The sequence below is a fragment of the Gastrolobium bilobum genome, unplaced genomic scaffold, assembly GCF_033153095.1.
Source record: "Gastrolobium bilobum isolate Gb01-03AN ecotype WA unplaced genomic scaffold, APGP_CSIRO_Gbil_v1 utg12646, whole genome shotgun sequence".
NCBI classification, from domain to species: domain Eukaryota; kingdom Viridiplantae; phylum Streptophyta; class Magnoliopsida; order Fabales; family Fabaceae; genus Gastrolobium; species Gastrolobium bilobum.
This window is the reverse complement of record NW_026898844.1, coordinates 5,983-27,114: the sequence shown is the minus strand read 5'-3', so window position 1 is coordinate 27,114 and position 21,132 is coordinate 5,983. Positions and strand designations below refer to the sequence as shown.

The 21,132-nt window shown below is 34.5% G+C and overlaps 1 protein-coding gene across 4 annotated transcripts in view; it reads right to left on the bottom strand.

Annotated features, from left to right (window-relative positions):
* Positions 1-20,813, bottom strand: part of LOC133284674 (serine/threonine-protein kinase MHK) — a 37,565-nt gene extending 16,752 nt beyond the window's left edge. Inside the window, exons 1-9 of one of the 4 annotated variants that reach the window (XM_061481740.1) lie at positions 20,347-20,813; positions 10,451-10,633; positions 2,719-3,050; positions 2,544-2,622; positions 1,837-1,905; positions 1,638-1,727; positions 955-1,093; positions 728-830; positions 492-544 (exon numbers count right to left, since the gene is read on the bottom strand). In XM_061481740.1, the coding sequence (XP_061337724.1) occupies positions 492-544; positions 728-830; positions 955-1,093; positions 1,638-1,727; positions 1,837-1,905; positions 2,544-2,622; positions 2,719-2,726 (541 nt within the window). In that variant the 5' untranslated portion in view covers positions 2,727-3,050; positions 10,451-10,633; positions 20,347-20,813. Of the gene's footprint in view, positions 1-491; positions 545-727; positions 831-954; positions 1,094-1,637; positions 1,728-1,836; positions 1,906-2,543; positions 2,623-2,718; positions 3,051-4,298; positions 4,479-10,450; positions 10,634-20,346 lie in introns of those variants that run through there. The other 3 variants (XM_061481741.1, XM_061481742.1, XM_061481739.1) reach the window with 3 other exon arrangements.
* Between the last annotated feature and the right edge of the window lie 319 nt (positions 20,814-21,132).

The window sequence follows — 21,132 nt, the reverse complement described above, 5'->3', positions numbered from 1 at the left end:
CACCTTAAGAAGAAAACAAGAATAATGTCATCTTAGAATGACATCAAAAAATTGTAAAAGAATTTTGGCCCCATGAGGCAACAAATACCAATTTAACTGAACAAAATAATGACAAGTTGACATTAACTCAAACTTCTTCAGACCAGAAAATAAAGCAGTAAAAGGGAATGACAAGATAATTTATCTACAAATTAGTCATCTTTGTCTCTATGACAATATAAGGTTGGATAGCTAGGCTAAACTAAGCATCCCCGGCTACTGGAGTGCTTGGGTTAAGCTTTTGGGAACCACTTTCAAAAGTGGTTCTGCCGGTGAAAACCAGATTGAGGCAGAAACTACAAATTGTAACTTCTGCCTCCAAAATCATGCTTAATGGCTCCCAAAAACAAACACCAGCACGCTATTAAGCCATCTATATAAGAAAGAAAAAATAGCTAAAATAAGTAAAATAATCAAAGAAAAATTTAAATTCAAAAGAGACTAATGCCTACCAACAGCAGGAGTATAACATGGGGACTGCAACAAAACTTCTGGAGCTCGGTACCTGATTTCCCGAAACAAAATATGTGACGAAGTTGATGATGATAAGAAAAATCTTAAAATAACATGTACTCACAGACACTATAAAATCTTGGAAGTTATATTTGAAATTGTCCACAGAAAAATTTACGTGCATGAGTGAAAAAAAGACAGACTAACAAAGAAGACATGAAGGAATATGACTCACCACCGTGTTGAAACATATTGGGTATACGGAGGCATTGATGATACTTCTCTGGCCAGTCCAAAATCAGCAATTTTAAGAACATCATTTGTCACTAGCAAATTTTCTGTACAGAAGAAAACATTCCTATTAGATCAAGATCCATATGACTTTTTCAACAGATTGAACTAGGAAACATAAACAAAACAGTGTACCATGAGGAATTTGCTAAAATAAGTTATATGCCTTACCAGGTTTTAAATCCCGATGAAAGAATCCTTTCTTGTGCATGTGACTAAGTCCGTGCAGCACTTGATTCATAAAGCACCGTATCTCTCCCTCTGAAAAGGGCTTTTCTCTCTCTTTTATTAATTGATAAAGATTAAAATCCTGAAGAGATGAAATCTAGAGTCAAGCAATTTCTGATAAAGCAAAAGTAGATACAGACTTCCATCCAACCTTAAGCTTAAATATTGGAGGGTTTTGGATAAATTACATAGGATTTCATAATTCTTCCAGTAAATATGTATGTAGCAGTGAGAACTTTGTAACTTTGCTGAATTTTCTTGCGAAGATTAAGACACATGGCACAGCCCTAGCCCTGTACTTCTAGACTATTACAATGGGTTTTGTTAATGGAAGCACGCCAGGATATCAGTGCGTTGTTGTTTAGGTAGTTTCTCACTTTCTCTACCATTTCTGTTTTGTCTTGAATTCTTGGACAACATCATTTCCTCTCAATTATTATTCCTCCTCTTCTCCCCATCAGTAATTTTTTTCTTTAAGTTTTACAGTATAAAGCAAAAATATATTACACTTCAATTTGACCTTTACATGTTATATGATATGTACAAATCACTCAACGCACTGATCTGAGACATATCCTACACATAAAACATAAATAAATAAAGACAAAGAATAAGAGTTTCTTTACCATGTACTCAAATATGAAAAACAGTTCGTTATTTTCTCTAACAACCTCTTTCAACTTTATGATATTTGTGTGATTCATTTTCCGGAGGACCTGCAGAGGGAACACAATGCAAAATCTTTATTACAGTTCTAGGAATATGTGAAAACCACCTACAACTAGAGGAAAAAATAAAATAAAATAAAAAAACTGTAGAACATACCTTAACTTCTCTTAAATTTGTGTATTCTTCCCAGAAACAAAACTTTCTTTTCAACCTTTTGACAGCGACCTGATAGACAAAATCAGGAGCATATTCTAAAATGTACCATCAGAAAGTGCAAGTTTCATAATATAATCACCATTTAAATCAGCATGGTTATAGCACCACCTTGTGAGGGGGCACAAAAAATGTAATACATGCTTTTATAATTTATACAAAAACATGATATCCGTTTTGACCATCATTCCACAATGTGAACGTGAATTTATAACTTCTTTATCACATTCCCTCAAAGAATACCCTTTGACACAGCTCACTTTAAACGTGTTATACATTCACTATGAACTTAGTTAGGACTCCGGATAATATATAGTAGGGTCCTCTCATATCCGTATTATCATTAGAATTCCTTTTGTTTCATGATTCTCTATCAACTTTTAAAATTATCAGAGCTATCATTGCACACAGTTAGATAGTATGTAATTACTGAATTTCAGTTATCTATACACAATGCATATATATGAAAGAATACATGTGTACTATGACTATAGCACTTGAAAAATGAAAACAAACATTTCCTAAATTGAAACAAAGATAATACAAAAAAATGGATAAAAAAATAGGCGAAGAAATTAAACTCCTAAAAACTGGTTAATGTAGGATGATAAAGTTGAAAGAATTTCTTTTTAGTAGCCAGAGTTGCTTACAATATCCAAAGTTCTCATATCGCAGGCTTTATATACATGACCACAAGAACCATCCCCAAGCTCTCTCAAAAATTTATATCTAAAAAGAAAAAGACAGAGAAGAAATAAGTTAATCTGCTGACAGAATCGAGACTCCAGTAACCATTCACAAATCAATGGATGATAAGAAACTAACCTTTCCATTATTACAATTACAACACTATAACCAATAACACTTCAGAGAGACTGGAATGGACTCCATTAAGAGATGTCTAACTGTCAACGCAGTGTTGGTACTTAGTTTGCAGACGTGGATTAGTATTAAAAGGTAGCATGAAGCATTCAATATCATCAATAATCCACTTTTCATTGTAGAAGTGATCCACAAACAGCAAGCAGTCTGTCAACATGTTGCAACCTTCAGAACCCCAGTTGACTTGGTTGATGCCATTAGCATATAAGATGTAAAATCCATTTTGATTACATTGACTTTCAATTCAGCCCATATATTGGAAACCAGGCGATAAGCTGCAGTTGAAAATATAAATGTTAGTGCTTTTCTAAAACTCCTATAATTTGCACCCTTGAACACCAAATGATCAATATGTGGGTGCATATGTAGTTTATATGTATGTATGATCTATGAAGCACCGACACTTCAAAAATCCTGACGTGTCGTGTCCGACACTCCCTGACACTTCAACACGCGTTATAGAAATTCAAAAAAAGTTCAAAGGTTTCGTTATGTTGAGTTTGTAGTTCCAACTATTAGATTCGTTGGATTACGATTAACATTTTATTGAGTTTAATATAAATATTTGGGATATCTTATGTTTCTTTGCAAAATTGATAAATATTATAAGTTTAGTTTCATTTTTTTGTTAAATTATTGAATATTAAATATAATATATACTATATAAATTAAAAATATTATTTAATATCAAAACGTGTCCTAACGTGTCGAAATCTAACATTTTTTAGAATTAACGTGTCGTAGTGTCGTGTCGTATCGTGTCACGTGTCCCGTGTCAGTATGGGTGCTAGTGTATGATCTTGGAAAGTGCAATAAAAGGAAAATAAAGTATTATATTATTTCACTGTGCAAACTCAACAATGAAATTATCACTTCATTGTCAGCCAATCGGACCCTAAGACCCAAACGCTTTGTGGTATTTGCTCATCCAATCTACCCAGCAATCAAATATAACGCTGATCAGAAAACCATTCTTCCTAACAAGACTCTGATCCTAACAAAACGATGATAACTATGGGCTGCTGCATAAGAATTTTAGCCTAATCGGAAAAAGAAATAAGTAAAATAACTTTTATATATATATATATATATATACAAAAAAATTCATTAACAAAAACAAAAAATATCAATGAAATCAAAGCATTAAAAGAAGAAGAAGAAGAAGAGGTCATCTTCATAATCTGTCCATAAAAGTTATTTCCTTTGAAGGTATAACAATCATATATCAACAAAACGTCACGCTCGATACAACTTGTTCAGAAATAATACAAGAAACATAATCTCAGATTGTGTTCATTGTAATATCCCTATAAACTATTGCTTCGACTCAAACCATTGACAATTTTCATTCCTCATTCTCTTATATACAAACCGATCATAAAAGAAAAAAAAATGAAAAAAAAAACATAATTCTAGCTGCATTTCAGTTTTCTTACAACCTACGAATTTGATGCAACGAACGCAACAAGAAGAATTAGAAAGAAAAATTGTAAAAAAATATATAGAAAAGAGGAAGAACTCACTGTGTACGATAAATGGATAGAATCATAGAGGAATTAACAAACACACAACCACAGATCAGCCATGAGAATGAACTTTCTTGGAAAAAGAAAAGAAAAAACTGAATTTTAAGACAGAGAAGAGGAGAGAGAAAGTTTTAGAGAGAGAAAATTCGGATTTGCGAAGAAGCCATGAGAGAGAAAAAGAACGGTACTCCATAGAAAGAAAATCGAAGGAGGAGAAACCAAAGAAACAAATATATTAAAAAAAATTTGTTTATTATTTTAAATGATATAATTTTATATTATTTTTAGTGAAATTATGTTATTTTAATATGTTTTGTCAAAAAAAAATTATAAATTAAGAAAAAACGAAAATGAAGGAAAGAGAATGTAAAAGTACATTAAAATAATATAATTTTATTAAAAATAATATAATTTTATACCATTTAAAATGACAAATATTTTTTCATATTAAAATGGGTAAGGATTTGTGATTTTAATTTTATTTTTATTTTTATTTTTTTTGGTAATTAAAGGATTTTCACTTTTAAAGAATATAAAATTATATTATTTTAAATTAAAATTATTGTATTTTTTTTTTTAATAACAAAATTATTGTATTTTATGATGAGAGAAATGGTTTACAATAAAAATGAAGAGAATTTATCGGTCATGTAATAGTAAAATAAAATAAAAATATTTTGTGAGTCTCATGTATTATTTTTTCTCTCTTCCAAAATATTATCTTTATAGGAATAATTTTTATTATCCTGTTAAATGACCAATTGATTATCCTAAAATTTATGTTGGGTGAGAATAGGATATTTAGTGGGTCTCATATATTATTTTTTTTCTCTCCTTACGGTTTTTTATTTCTTCAAAAATATTGTCTATATAGGAAAAAAATTTATTTTTCTGTTCTATGACCGACGGATTATTCTGAAATTTATAGTGGGTGAGAGTAGGAGATTTTATGAAAGAAGAGCATAAAAATCACTAAATACACAAAAAATAATATAATTTAATTAAAAACGACTTAAAATTACACCTTTAAAATAATATATGATTTTTTCTTAAAATACTGATGAAAAAAATATTCTAAACTATTATTTAATTATTTTATGACTTTAATGTTTCTACAGTAAATATAGATAAATTATTATATTGGCTTCTAAAATAATATTATTTTGAATTAAAAATTTTAAAAATTATAATAAAAAAGACTATTTTAACCTTAAAATAAATTATAATAAAAATATTTTAATTTTCCTTTTAAAATAACATCATTTTAAAATTAATGTAGATAAATTATTTATATTAAAAAATCTTTATTTTATTCCCTCTTAGATTTCAAATAGAGATTGCTTGGCTGTTGGTGTGGTGGGGTGGTGGTCCCCACATGGTTATAATAATATATGGAATTTTTGTAGGATTACGGTTTTGTCATCCAACTACTTTCGTATTAAAAAAATGTGATTTACTTGTTATCGGTTTTACCCCTAACTTTAACTTCTTAAAAGACGATTTGAGCCTCAATGAGCCGGTTGAAAAGATAACCTTACCCTTTCTAGCTGGATAACCAGAAGGAATTGAAAAGTTATTAGGTCATTTAGCACCACGTAAGCGAGCATATCCTGTTTCAGATCCCAGAGATGGATTTACATGAAACCAAAAGATATATGAAACGTTTCTACCCTAATATAATATGGAAAAACACTTTTCCTATATACGAGATAAACTCCTCCAATTCGATGTTCTTTTAGGGTGTGTTTGGTACAGGAGAAATTTTTTGGTGACCAGGAATCATGATTAATGGGAATTCAGTAGAAATTGAGTTTACTTGGAATCTTACGAAAGATGTGTTTGGTTCGCCAAAATATTACCGGGAATACTGGGTAAAAATTACTGATTCCATATTTGGTTTAGAACGAAATATGACTTGGAATATGAGGTTATTTTACAAAAATAACCCCAAACTATTTTTACTTTTATAATTGATAGATTGGGTCTAGATTTTTATGTGTATTGGGGTATTTTTGTCTCAAAATTTATTGTTGTGCTTTCCCTTTACTTGGTATTCTGATTGGTATTCCGAATTACCATATTATTTTTGGTAATCTGAATAATGACTTTTCTTTATAAATCAAATTACCGGTAATCCTTGGATATCCGGGATCGTAACTTATTCCTTCTACCAAACGTGGTAATTACATTTACCAAAGAAGGATTATCGGTAATCCTCTCCAAAAACTTGAACCAAACACCCCCTTAGAATTTAGCATAAAAAGTAAATGATATTTTAAAAAGGGTTAGAATATTATAATAATCAATTAGGATTAGTATTAATATTACTATTAATCAATTTTACCATTAGATCAATTGTATTGATCTAAAGGTTATATTTATTTTTATCTTTGTATGGTTATGATTTCTCATATTTAATGTGAAAACATTAAATATGAAAAATCATAACCATACAAAGTGAAAATAAATATGAAGTATTAAATATGAAAAATCATAACCATACAAAGATGAAAACTAATATAATCGTTGGATCAACATAATTGATCTAACGGTGAAATTGATTGGTAATAACATTAGTAATAATCTTAATTAGTTGTTACAATATCTCACCCCTTTTAAAAAAAATTATTTTTCTTTTATAACATGAAAAACAATTTGACTCCCTAAATGTGACACCTAATTACTCAAACTACCCTGTCATCATGCTCTACAAAATATGTTAGTTAAACTATTATTAGTAAGTTATGCATAAATTTTCTGTATTACGGTACATGAATGCAAATCTTCATGGGTAAGATGAGATCGGCCATTGTTGATACTACCACTATAACTTGATATTGATAATGGGACCTTAAAACGCCGTATCCAATGATAAATTAATCCCAATAACAATAACAATTAGTAAAATATAAAATGCATGAGCAGAAATAAGGGTCCCAATATAATGTGACCTTATCGACTCCGACATTTTATGCTTTTTAACGTTTGAGCGTACATAAAAACATCGTAAAATTGGAAATATGAGGCACTACGAAACGCCAAATTGGAATCATAATATAGTTTAAATCACAACTTCACAATCAACCAACAATGTTCAACTCATCAACTTTAACAATTTTACACTCTGATAGATCTATTAATTGAATTTGGGACAGCCCTTAAATTGGACCCGTATAAGGGGTCTATTGATCGACAGGCTCAACAAGAGGCAATCTAAAATTTAAATCAAGCATAACTATGAAAAGGTATCTAAGCAGGTGGGATGAGAGCATGTGTTCGAATCTCCCCAATACCACCTTTGAGATGAGTTTAAAGCCTTAATTATGGACGCGCCCCGAATCGGATTAGTTGCGAAACAATGAACTGATTGGAATATTTCAAAAAAAAAAAACTATGGAAAGGTATCCATCAAGGATACTAATCCTAATATGACAACATGACAGATGGGCTTGGGCCCTTATCAGAGGCACTAAAGATCCATATTCTACTACCCACAGGTAAATCCTATAAATAAGAGATAAAACCTAAAGGTACGTTACGCTCTCTCTTTTATTGTTATGTTGTCACTATGTGCACACACATCCCCATTGACAAAGCCGTTATTCATTCATTATGCACAGTGATCTGCTTAACTCAAAAGCATCTCTTTCATAGATACCTTGGAGAAGGCACCAGATCCAATATCAACATACCAGTCCATTGGGCTGGAGCCTGGACATCTCTGTCTCCAAGATAGAACATTGGCGCCGTCTGTGGGGAATCGACAAATTTGATATTCCCACAATCGTGATTGAAGATGACAGTCCGTACAAGGAGCAATAGCCAACAACCATAACCTCCAAACCAGCCGCTGGATCCCGTTTTGGAAGAGGTGAATCAACCTCCCCAACAACAGGAAAACGAGGTGGACTATGATGCGATCCATGTCAGCGAGGATGTATCAGACACAGTCTCTACGCCAGCCCCTCGCAACCGAGTTGTTGATCCAGCTCCCAATAGTCTTCTGCCTCAGAACCCTATGGAAGTATCTGCCTATGTTGCACAGGCTGCAGATCCTGATTCCCGCCTAAATCAGAACATGTTTGCTGCTATTCTGCGCCGTATAGAAGATATGGAGAATCGTAATAACCTCCAACGACAAGATGATTTCAAGAGAATCCAGGAGGAAAACGTGAGGAGAATGCAGGATTTGGAGCAGCAATTGATGGGGATGGGAGGACCTGGATCAGAAAGGATCCAAGGTCATGATGCCAATGGTCGCAATGGGAATCATAACCCGGCTGATCAAGCCCGGACTGCAGAGGCTGAACACCAAGGAGGGCCAACGAGTTTGCTAAATCTCGAAACTACTGTGGGCCCAAATCTGGGAGACCACAGAGTGAACAACTAGAATACGGACACGTAACCTATGGTCCATAACGCTTCGATAGGAGCAAATATGCGGATGAGTCGGGATGGGACGCACCTTAATCAAGATGCCTCACCCGTCAGAGGATGCGTGGAACCCGGCGCATATAGGAGGAATTATAGTAAGGGCAGTACAATAACAGTCCCTTCACTGGTGAAATACTGAATGTTCCATTCTTGGAAGATTTTGATTCGGCATGCTTGCCGGAATATGATGGAAGTCGGGACCCACAGGTCTATATAGATGCATTCGACACAGATATGTATATCTGAGGGATTGATGAACCCATCATATCCCGGATATTTGCCATAACTTTGACTGGGGCTGCGCAGGTATGGTTCTATATTATGTTGTTTGGATATAAATTGAATTTATGAATATTTATGGAATTACTAGGGTTGTTGATTGTGTATTCTGTTTGGATAAATTTTTGTTGTCTTATTTTTTTAAAACAGGCTAAACAAGGCTTTTATTTTTTGTAAATAAGCCAGGCCACAGGCCGATAGTTATATTTATAACAGGTAACAGGCTTGGTCAGGTTGACACATTTAAACACAGACTTAGCCTTTTAAGATCAAAGCTCGGCTCGGCTCGGCCCGTTAACACCCCTAGTGTCAGTGTCTATTTCTAGACACTGACCAATCACGATGAACCGCCGTGTCTGACGGCCGCGAATGGGTGCACCCGATGACCGGTTCGGCGGACAGGTACAATCATTGACCGGTTCGGTGTGCAGACACAACCGGTGACCGGTTCACGAAAGGAAAGAACCGGTTTGGTTCAAAATTTCTCAAAAAACTGGCGGGTAGAAACGTTTTCGGTTTTAAATTTTGGAGGGAAGCAACAGATACTTTTTTGGTCAAAAAATTAAAAAATTATTTAATAAAAAATTATTTTTATTACACACATATGAACCGAACCGAACCGAGGACGGACGACAGGTGCGTTGTGGACCAAAGCCTACCTAGCTCTTCCCCCTCCACAAAATGTGTAGTGACCCAAGGGTCAATCTAGGAGAGTGAGGCGAGAGCTTATAAAATCTCACACTTCCTATTAGTTTTCCAATGTGAGACTTGTTAAAACCCACACACCTCTTCATCTTCCCTTTTCTCTTTTCTTTATTAACCCACTTCTTATTCATAACCAATGAATTATTAACATAGATTCTAACAATTCCAACCTATGACTAATCCTTATCCCTTATTCGAATTCATAAGGATCTCACAATCAATTGTTTATAAGAATGATGTGATTTACCATCAATAAATCTACAATAACAATCAACTACACAAAAGCATTAAGAGCAAGATTAAAATAAACGATCAAATTCATAAATTAAAGAGTAAACACCCTTTTTGGTCCCTGACAATATCTACGAAATTCTTTTTAGTCCCTGACAATAAAAAAGGACCAAATTGATCCCTAACAATATGTAAAAAGGGCCACGTTAGTGACGGAGGAGTTGACATAAGGACTAACGTGGCCCTTTTTTCATAATTTTAGGGACCAATTTGGTCCTTTTTTATTGCCAGGGACTAAAAAGGATTTCGTAGATATTGCCAGGGACCAAAAATGGTGTTTACTCTAAATTAAAAGGTAACAAAATAGATTTAAGGTTTATATGACTAGGCTACATTGAAACTGTAGAATAAAAAGTTTAGTTCATAGTAGAAAAGAAACAACAAAACAAATTCACGATGCAAGACATTGAAACAAGATTAAAGAAAGAAAGAATATTTACCTTTTCTTGGTCAAACGACTTACGCCCAAATCATGATAGTGTGTCTTCTCCCCTCCGTGGATGAGTGGTGATTGAAGAGATGAAGGTTAAATGATGGTTCAATGTTGTCTCCCACCTTCTTTGACTTTTGGTGCAATTCTCCTCTCACGAATCCTTATTAGTCATCATTCCTCATGCTAAAGACTAACCTAAAAGTCGTGCACTGTCATTTTTACAACGTATCAACGCTTAGGCGCTAGTTACTGGGCGTTAGAATATCTGAGATGAAGTTTTTTTTTTGGGTCAGGTGCCCAAGTGCTGGATACTTGGCTCCTGGGCACTCATATTCCCGAGACAATGTCTTATTTTGCGATCGAAACACCTAGGCGCTGGCTGGTGGGAGCTCAAACGCTAGGAAACCCAAGAACAATTACTATTTTAGCCGTTGGGCGCCTCAGCGTTGCACACCTAGACGCTCATATTCTCGAGACAAGGTCTTATTTTGCGACCAGATCGCCTAGGAGCTAGCTAGTGGGAGCCCAGGCACTATGATAGGCTGAAGTTGCACATCTCTTCATATTTTGGTAATAACTTATGCTATAGTTATCCAATTGATGCAGTATTGATCTCGTTGGAAAGCTAAGAGAACGGTCTACAATTTCCATGAACAACTTGAGATCTAAATACATAATCTATGACATGATAATTTGTTTGAAGAATAATTTAAGCAAAAATCTTTTGGATTTTCTCCTAGAAAACATCACAAATAACACAATAAGTCCATTTCATCATACTCTATCAATTTATGTGAAAAATAAGCCATTTATTTTTCCAAATAGTTAGGTAAACAAGAAATATATGTAATAAACAAGAGTAAGATAACCTTATAAAATATAGTTACCACACCCCTCACACTTAATATTTTGCTTGTCCTTAAGCAAAAATAATTCAAAATAATAACTTAGTGTCTTATAACTAGGAAATGTGAATGGACATGTCAAGCATTAACAGGTGTGTGTTCTTATAACTCAAAAAATGAGCATCACATAAAGCATGCATCAACAATTTACTTAATTCTAGAATGATAGAAAGTAGCATTCTTAAAAGGGGAGTACAAAATTCAGATCAATACTCCCTCACTTAGATATTCAATACGCTCAACTCTCAAGTGTTTAAGGGTACGTGTTTCACTCAATTTCCATCACTAAAATAACACTATCACAAGCTTGATGATATTTAGGGGTGGCAAAATAACTTATGACCCTCGACTCGACAGGTCAAAACGCATATAGCGTCGACCCGCGGGTTCAAATATGTCGTATATGGGTTTGAGTTTTTGACACGAAATAGTGTCGTGTCGTGTCACGGGTTCACCCACGTGACCCCATGTCAATTTATATTGGGGATATTTTTGGTAATTCACATTATAAAATCTTCTTCGTGTCGTGTTAATCCGAGGGTATACGTGTCATTTCAGTTTTTTTTGTATCTTTTTAATTTTTTATTTTAAAAAAAATTCTTAATTTTTTTGTGTCGTGTCGTGTCGACTCGCGATCCGCAACGCGTTGTATTCGGGTTTGAGTTTTTGACCCGTGAACGAAAACATGTCGTGTACGAGTTGAGTGATTTCATGTTCATGTCGTGTCGACCCGTTTTGTCACGCCTAATCATATTCTCACTCTTCATAGTAAAATAGCATGCATAATCTAATCAAAAGATCTTTCAATGAGTTGTAATGTGACCTGGTTAAAAGGAAGGAATCTGTTTAGGAAGGATGGCTAATATAAAAAAAGGAAGGAATTTGTTTAGAAGAGAACATATTTTTACATCCAACTTATTATTTTTCTTCTTTTTACCTAGTTTCTCCAATGTACAATTCAAAACATATTCCGTGAAGTACATATCTTAGTCTTTTCAATGTATTCCATTTTCAAATCTGAAGGAAGGTAAGGACTTCTATGTGGATATGACTGAATAGTATAATAGGACATTATAAGAATTTAGGAATAAAGCTCAAAGGGTTAAACAATTGACAATATCATCAGGTGATCTATTCAGCCAACTAGTTTATATAAAACATTTGCCTTTATCATTTTAGAAAATGCATGCAAAATATCATCTCAAGGAGGAAAAAAGCAAGTTCTAGAGTGCTTCAAATAATGATGTGCGCACAAAAGAAGATTATATTAATTTAGGCTCAAACCCTGCCGATTATGGATATGAACCTCAATTTTCTACTCCTTAAATCAATAACTATCATACTTATTCAAGAATAACAAATATGGAAATGCTTTCATGCATTGCTAGTGTCAAAAACACCGATACAATAAAGTTCATGATTCAATATTTTTCAATTCTCACAGTATTTGTTTTCATCCATTCCGGGGTTTCATAGTTCCTAGAAAGCAACCTACTACAATTGTAATGGTAATCAAGTCATATAGCAAAAATAGAAAATAACATTTTAAAATTTTCTCCCATACTCCCACAATTAAATTACAATTTGTCCTCTATAACACCTCGTAATTCCAAATATGAATTTATATGTTACAATGTGAATTAAAAGGGTAGGATTAGAGAAAATCCGGAAATTAAGGCCAAACTGTGTGAAAGGGGCAAAATGGTAATTTACCAAACACGTATCCCTAGGCATGAAAAATTGAGTAGAAGACCTAAAATGGTAAAAATAATGCCGAAATTGGATTCAGAACGAAAAATCGAGTGTGAAGGCAAGTTTCGAAAATTTTGGGTGAATAGTGATTTTTCGGTGTAAAATACTGCGGTAGAACTGTACCGATAAGTGTGAAATTTTGATCAGTATTTTTAGGAATCAAAAATATGACGCGAACGAGAAAAATATGTAGGTTATGAATTTGTGGTTTAAATTAGGTGATTAATTAAAGTTAAATCGCATGTGGGACCCACCTATGACTTAAGTGACTTATATGTCACCATTTCTACACCTTCTCTCTCCTAGTTTCTTCTTCTTCCCCGTGTTGCTTCTCCTCCATAGTCGTGAGAGACAAAAAATTTCCCATTCTTGTAACTTCTTCATTTCTTGACCGATTCAAGTGATTCTTGACTTGAAATTTGTTGGAAACAACCTTCCTAATCCATTGGTAGTAGTATTAAGCCATGAAAACCACCACATCTTGAGAAAAACCCCATGTTCAGCGGCGGTTTTGGAGGATTTTGGAGAATTTTTGGTGACTTTAGGGTTGATTCATTGCTTGGAGATCAATCCCTAGGATCATTGGAAGCTATTGGTGGTAAGGTTTCTCACCCTCACTTTGTTTTAAATGAGATCATATAATGGTTAGGGTTTTTGATGATGTAAGTTGGGTTAGGGTAGTTAGGAGCATTAAATGGTATGTTTCCTATGTAATTAAATGCTTAGAATGATAAATGATGATGATTGATGCAATAAAAATTATGGTGATTTGTAAATTTATAACTTAGGCAATTTTGTGATGAGTTTCTAGACTTTATGAAATTGGTATGTGGTGTAATTGAACAATTGAATCATGAACCATTGGTATAGGTTTATAAGGGGATTGTATGACATGTGTAAGTGTTGAATTGGATTGAAAATCCTTTGGAATCCTAGAATGAAGAATTCGACCTATTTAGGTCATGGATGGTTAGATGATGTAAAAATGATATAGTTGATGTTATATGATCGTGATTGGTGTTTAAATGAATGGTAGGTTGGTTTGATGTAGTGAAATTGAAAGGAGGAATGTTGGATGTGTTGTGCGTGTGAGATTTCAACCATATTGAAGGAAATAAGGAAAATGATGGGAAAATGTGGTATAACCAATGAGTGATGCCTTAGTGCATAAATGGTGATTTAGTTTAATGACTAAAATGGTTGAAGTAATTGGAGTAAATGTAGTTGGCCATTAGGCCTAAGTTGTTTGTTGAGAATTATTGTATTTTGAAAGTGAATTGGTTGTCTTGAAATTGTATTGATGATCATGTTGATTGATCATTATAGGTTTCCTCTCTCGGACTCAATAGAGGAGAATTAACTTGGAGCATACGTTTTGGAGCATTGGCTTTAGTGTTGAGGTAAATCTTTGGAACTTGGGTTTTATTCCCTCGTGTGTTCCACCACACCTAGTGGAAGGTTGTGGTTGGATTTGATGCCTTTGATTATGTATAAATGTATGTTCATGCATTATTGACATGATTGTGTGACATGCTTGGAGCATGTTGTGTGATATAATTGTGATCTCTGGCCAGTAGATGTGTGTTGGTTTGGACTTCCGCTGGAGATATCCTTTGGGGATTCCGGTCGGGTTGTTGCCGTGGGGCCGACTCTGGGAGCGGTACCAGGATGATCCAAACGTGGGACTTCCGCTGGATAGGGCTCATGAGGAGTTCCAGTTGGGTTTTGCCATGGGGTCGTCTCAACCATGGGAGAGGCACCAGGAAGATTCCGGGAGTTATATGATGGGGTCCTTAGGGGGCGTTTGGTACATGAGAAATTTTTTTTTGTCCGGGAATCTCGATTTTCAAAAATATGATTTTTACATTCAGTTTACGATAATATCTAAAAATTTAAAATTTACAAAAATTATTTTCCCGGGAATCCTAAGATAAGCCATGTACCAAACGGCCCCTTAAGGGAATCCTGATGTGGATGTCCTTGGATTTGTGCCCAGTTGATGTGTGATATTTGTATGTTATGCATTTTATATGATGATCATTGTATGCACATTGAGTGAGCCATGAGGTGGAGTGATCCTCAAGTACCCTTGGTCTACTGAGATATATTTGTATATCTCACCCCGCGTTTGGGGACATCATTTCAGGTCATGTTGAGCATGGTGGATCTCCGGGCAAGAGGCCCGCTTAGTGGAAGAGTAGAGCGTGAGGAGCATTTGGAGGGCATGTCATATTGAAGGATTCCAATTGATGTACATAGTATAGTATGTGATATTTTGGACTTAGGATATGAACTTGTTGCATGTGGATATTGCCATGCTCTTGTATATTTATGACTATATGTTAAGTCCTTTAAAAATTGATGTATAGTTATGCCTCTTGTTATTTTTGTATTTTGAGTGAGCATGAGACTTGTCCACGGCCACATAATTGTATTTTGAGGCATTTGAAGACTTGAGTTGTAAATAGACCATTGGTGGTGTAAAATGGCTATGATATTGCAAATGGTTGTAATGGATGCACTCGTAATAAATATGCATGATGGAAGGGCCTAGAGCCTACATTAGTACCTGTGTAAGGTGTATATTAAGTATCAAGGTGTTAGGAGTATGTTACATCACTCATTTTGTGTCCTTAAAGCTGTCATCTGTCATTTTTACTGCATAGTAATCGATTACCTTTCATTGGTAATCGATTACTTGAAACAGAGGACGAAAATTTGAGCTACTATGATCAAAGTAATCGATTACCAGAGATTGGTAATCGATTACCTAAATCAGTAATCGATTACCAATCTCTGGTAATCGATTACCAGAAAACAGGGGAGCCCAAATTGAGCTTCTGACTTCTACAGTAACCTTTGGTAGTCGATTACCTCAAGGATGGTAATCGATTACCACTGTGTTAAACTTTGAAAATGTGTTTTCTAAAATCTAAAATAAATGGTATTGCTTAGAGAGATTATATTTGGTATGTTTTATGCTTCCGCGAGTTTTGCATTTACAATTATGGCGTTGTTTTAATTGATTACGGAAACGGTTTATGTTTAGAGAAAAGAATGTAATGAAAGAAAAAGTTTACCCGTAATTTAATTAACTCAATTACTGTGATTGCAACTGCGCTTAATACCATATGCAATGATAACATTACCGGTACGTAACGGGCTGTTACATCCTCAAATTTATAAGAAGAGAATAGTAAAATAGGGGATGAAGAGATACTGCCTTGGAATTCTTAGACTCTATTTTGATCTTTGTCGTCCACCAAGACTTTAAGCTAAATTTTGATGCGGTTATGATCCTAGCATACAAAAAGAAAATTCTTAGGGCTGTCTCCCTATAGCGCCTTAGTTAACGTCATGGCATGACTTTCTCCCCTTGACCATGCATCTTTAAGACCTGGTATTTATAGGCATAAGGTAGTGCAATTGTTTTCAATTCCAACAATGCAAAATATGAAAATCCTAATTTCTTTTAGGCTGCAATTCAATATGAACATGTTGACAAAAATTACCGAAAGTGACTTTACTTTATACATGATTCTTCTTTTTCAGTGGTTTTCTCCATAGTGCCTTAGTTAAAGTCATGGCATGACTTTTTTGTTGGATATATTAATAATATAATCCAATAATATATTCACCTACAAGCCCAATAGGTGAAAGTATGGTTATTTGGGTCTATATGGGCTGGAGCCCAATAGCTTGCATTGTGGTTTCCTAAGCTGGAGGTAATATTGTCGAGCATTCCAAACTTGATATTTCTTGGTGTAATACTTCAAGCACCTCTAAACCCTTCTCTCTCAAACTCATTTCTCCCCTTGATCATGCATCTTCAAGAAAGAAGACATTTACCTTCTTCCTCATATTTTCATGTCCACGATAATGCTTGAGTCTTTGGCCATTCACCACAAACTTGTTCTTGAAATATGAAATTTCAATCGTTCCATATGGTGTAACATTATTGACTTGGCGAAAAAATAACTTCAACCATGAATTGAAAAGGATAATTTTCTAGCTTGGTGCGAAGATGTTTGCTACCTATTTTTCTTCTTCGTGGTTCCACATCTACACTTCCTAAGATGTAATGACACTAGTTTGACATCAAATTTACGCTATTAGAAAATCATACATTATCAACAGAATTTTTCAAAAAAATCAATTCCATCAAGAATAATGACTAATTTTTTGATAGAAAATATTTCCATTTCAAATAGAGACGAAAATATTTTTTGTCCCTAATAGAGACAAAATGAGAGAGGAAAATATTTTTTGAACATCGCTTGAGGAAAGATACTAAGGTTTCTGTGAATCAATTTGAATTTATGCCAGGAAGATGTACCATGGAAGCCATTTTCTTGATGCGACAATTAATGGAAATATATCGAGAAAAGAAGAAGGACTTACATATGGTGTTTATAGATTTTGAGAAAACATATGATATGATTCTAAGGAAAGTTTTGTGGTAGGTTCTTGAGAAGAAAAAAGTACCATCAAAGTATGTAAAGGCAATCAAGGATATGTATGATAGGGCTACTACATGTGTGAAAACTTATAATGGAACATCAAGTTATTTTCCTATTACGTACGGTAGGTGTGCACCAAGGTTCGACAATCAAGTTATTTTCCTATCAAGTTATTTTCCATAATATGGAACTTACTTAGTTTGATACCCTTATAATCTAAAAATACAAACCGAAGGACTTTGAGATTGTATCGTATAGCAAGTAGGGGTGTAAATAGGCTAGATCGGCCTACAAGGGCCTACGTCGTAGCTTGTATTAGACCAGATTTGGCCTATTACGGGTGTGCATGACAATCATTATGTTCCCTGGCACTGTTTCTGAAAAGAAACAATTCTATTTCTGTGCATTGGAATAGTTTTTGAGAAAAAAAAAGTGTTTGATAACATGTTTTTATTCTGAGAATGAGAATTACTTTTGATAACACAACAAATAATATAATAAAAAATAATTTCTATTGAGCATAAAAAGTTTTCGGATCATCACTTTCTTTTTCATATGGTGAGGTGGTGGTAGCAGCAGTAGTGATTGTGGTAGTGGTGTGAAGATGGTAATGGTAATGGTGGTAGTGACAACAATGGTTGCGGCGATGGTGGTGGTAATAGTGGCGATGATGGTGGTGGTGGTTGGTGGTGGCGTGATAATGGTGATGGTGGAGACAGCAGTGGCTGCAACAATGGTGGTGGTGGTTGATGTTAGTGGCGGTGGTGGTGGCAATGGTGTGGTGATAGCATGGTGGTGGTGGTGAGAGTAGTGACTGCGGCAATGGTAGTGGTGGTTAATGACAGTGGTGGCGTCGTGGTGGCAATGGCGTGGTTGTGGTGATGGTGGTGGTTGTGGCGGCATGGTGGTGGTGGTAGTGACAACAGTGGCTGCGATGATGGTAGTGGTGGTTGGTGACGATGATGATAGTGGTGATGGTGGTGGTGATGATGGTGACATGGTGGTGGTGATGGTGGCGATGGATGGAGGTGGTGGCGATGGCATCGTTGTCGTTGTCGTGGTGGTAGTAACGATAACATTGGGGGTACAACGACGGCGATGACGATGATGGCGGTGGTCGTGTCAGGATGATGATGGTGGTGATGATGATCATAACGGTGAAGAGTGATTGAGAGAAATAAATGTTTCTCATTTTATGCCCGGGAACAAAAAAGCAAAACGGATCAACCCCTCTTTTTGCGTTCTTGCGCCAAAGATCTTACCATTTTCGAAATAACTGGAGCTACATCCATTTTTCTATTTCCATGTCGGGCGGTCCGAAGGGGACCACCGCAACTAAGTGGTTGTTAATGGAGTTGAAGTCACCAAATTCTGAGGAGCCGGTTTCAATTTATATCTACTTCCTCCACATATCGTACCTCAAACCATATTTTCTAAACGAACCAAGGCCAATTAAAAAAATTTATTCTTTTTTCTGTTCTGTAGTACAAAAATTGAACCGGTTCTTCCCGGGAATGAAAAAATAAACTGATTTTGCCAAACGAGTTTTCTATCCATTTCTATTCCTGGGAACAAAAATTAAAAAAACTGATTCCGGGAAGGTTGTCATGCATACCCTACAAATAATCAAATAGAACAGACTTAGACTTTTTTTTAAAAAAAACCTATTTAAAAAGCATGTCATAGGCTTTTTGTACATGTTGGGCCTATAAGCCTACAGCCCAGTCTATATCACATCATTTATTTTAAATAAAATAAATAAAATTAGTATTTTAATAATTTTGAATAATAAAGTAATATTATTTTAGTTATTTTTTAATTATAGAGTGTTTAATAATCTTTTTATCAGGTCATGTGATACAATCTCAATCAATGTTAGTAGACTCGACCCGGTGATCGAATCGGTCGAGGTACTGGATCACTGGTTCAACCGTTTGAACCGGATAAATATATATAAATTTAAAATTTATATTTTATATTTCATATTTCAATTTAAAAAAAATGTCATAAAAAATAAATATTTATAGTATCAAAATCAAACAAATAAAAACAAATGGCTCTTATTTTCACTTTCTTCCACGTAGGTTTTCAAAAATTCAACTTTTATCTTTCTTAAGCACTGGCTTTCAAAATTTCAAATTTCAACTTTTCAAAATCAAACAAATGAAAACAACTTTTCTATCAAATTAAATAATAAAAAATTTGAAAAAGAAGGAGATAAGATAAGAAACGTGTGGTGCATAAAAAACCAAACAAATAAGGGTACATGACAATCTTCCCGGAATGAGTTTTTTTTAATTTCTCTTCCCGGGAACAAAAATGAATGAGAATTGCGTTTGATAAAATCGGTTTATTTTTTTGTTCCCGGATGAACCGGTCTTTTTTTTATGCTGGGGAAAAGAAGAGAATCAAATTTTTTTTGCTTTTCTATTTCTGGGCACAAAAAGAGAATCAGTTTTCTCTCACACTGTCACGACTTCCTTCCCGCTCACACACCAACACCGAACTGTCAGTGGCCTTCAACCACATATCACCTTACCACCACCCCTCCCTTCACCACAGAAGTTCGTGGTCTCCTTTCCTCTCTCTCTCTTGCGATCAGAATTTGATGAAATTTTGCGATTTTTGAAATTGGGGTTAGGGCTCTTCAAAGATTACACATAAATCTCTTAGGCCCCAAGCTTTGAAAAAGATTACGTCTTTTATATAGAGCACCATCATCAATGTTTCTAATCAAGATAATTGAAATAGAACAGATATGCTTATATGCTTTTTATGAATCCTACCTCTCAAATGGATTCTACTTTGACGCAGAAGCTTTGAAAAAGGCAAACAGTTCTCTGTTTGTTTCCCGAGAAAATCACTGAGCCAACACCATCTCCATCGTCAATGGCTTGGGTTCAACGACTGAGCTCTATTGATTGGCACCAAGAATCCTACCCGGACTTTCGGGATTTCTCCGTTCTACCCTTTTTGGCTCTCTTCTTCCACACCGTTCGCTTCTTTCTCGACAGATTCATATTCGAGGTACTACTCTGTTGCTGTTGCTCTTCTCTCTCCTACCAATTCATATGTAAAAATGATAAATGCCATTAAAAAACTCATGTTGCTGAGTTTTTATTTTTTTGACTATTCAGCTGCTTCCATTGACCCTTTTGTTTTTTACTCTAGTCAACTCAACTTATAGAGTTTGGAAAATTTCTCAATGGGAAACAATTCCAAACCTGCAATTTCTTGTAATATAGCAACCCAATTTCTTGGATCTATTTTTTTCTTTAAAACCTTTGTTGTAAAAAAATATTAATTGAGAAGAGGATTGAAAAATAATGGTTAAAACTATATATTAGCATTTGTTGTAAAAAAAATTACACAATAAAATATTTATAATTTTTAGATTTTTTTAAATATGAAATTTGGCCCTTCGGTTAAAATCTGTCATTTGGTATTTTATACAGTTGATGAAATCAATAAACAAAAGTAAAGAAATAGATTTGTATTGTGTTATCAAACGTAATTCTAATTCTCAGAATGAAAAAAAAAAATTGTGTTAACAAACGTAATTCTGATTCTCG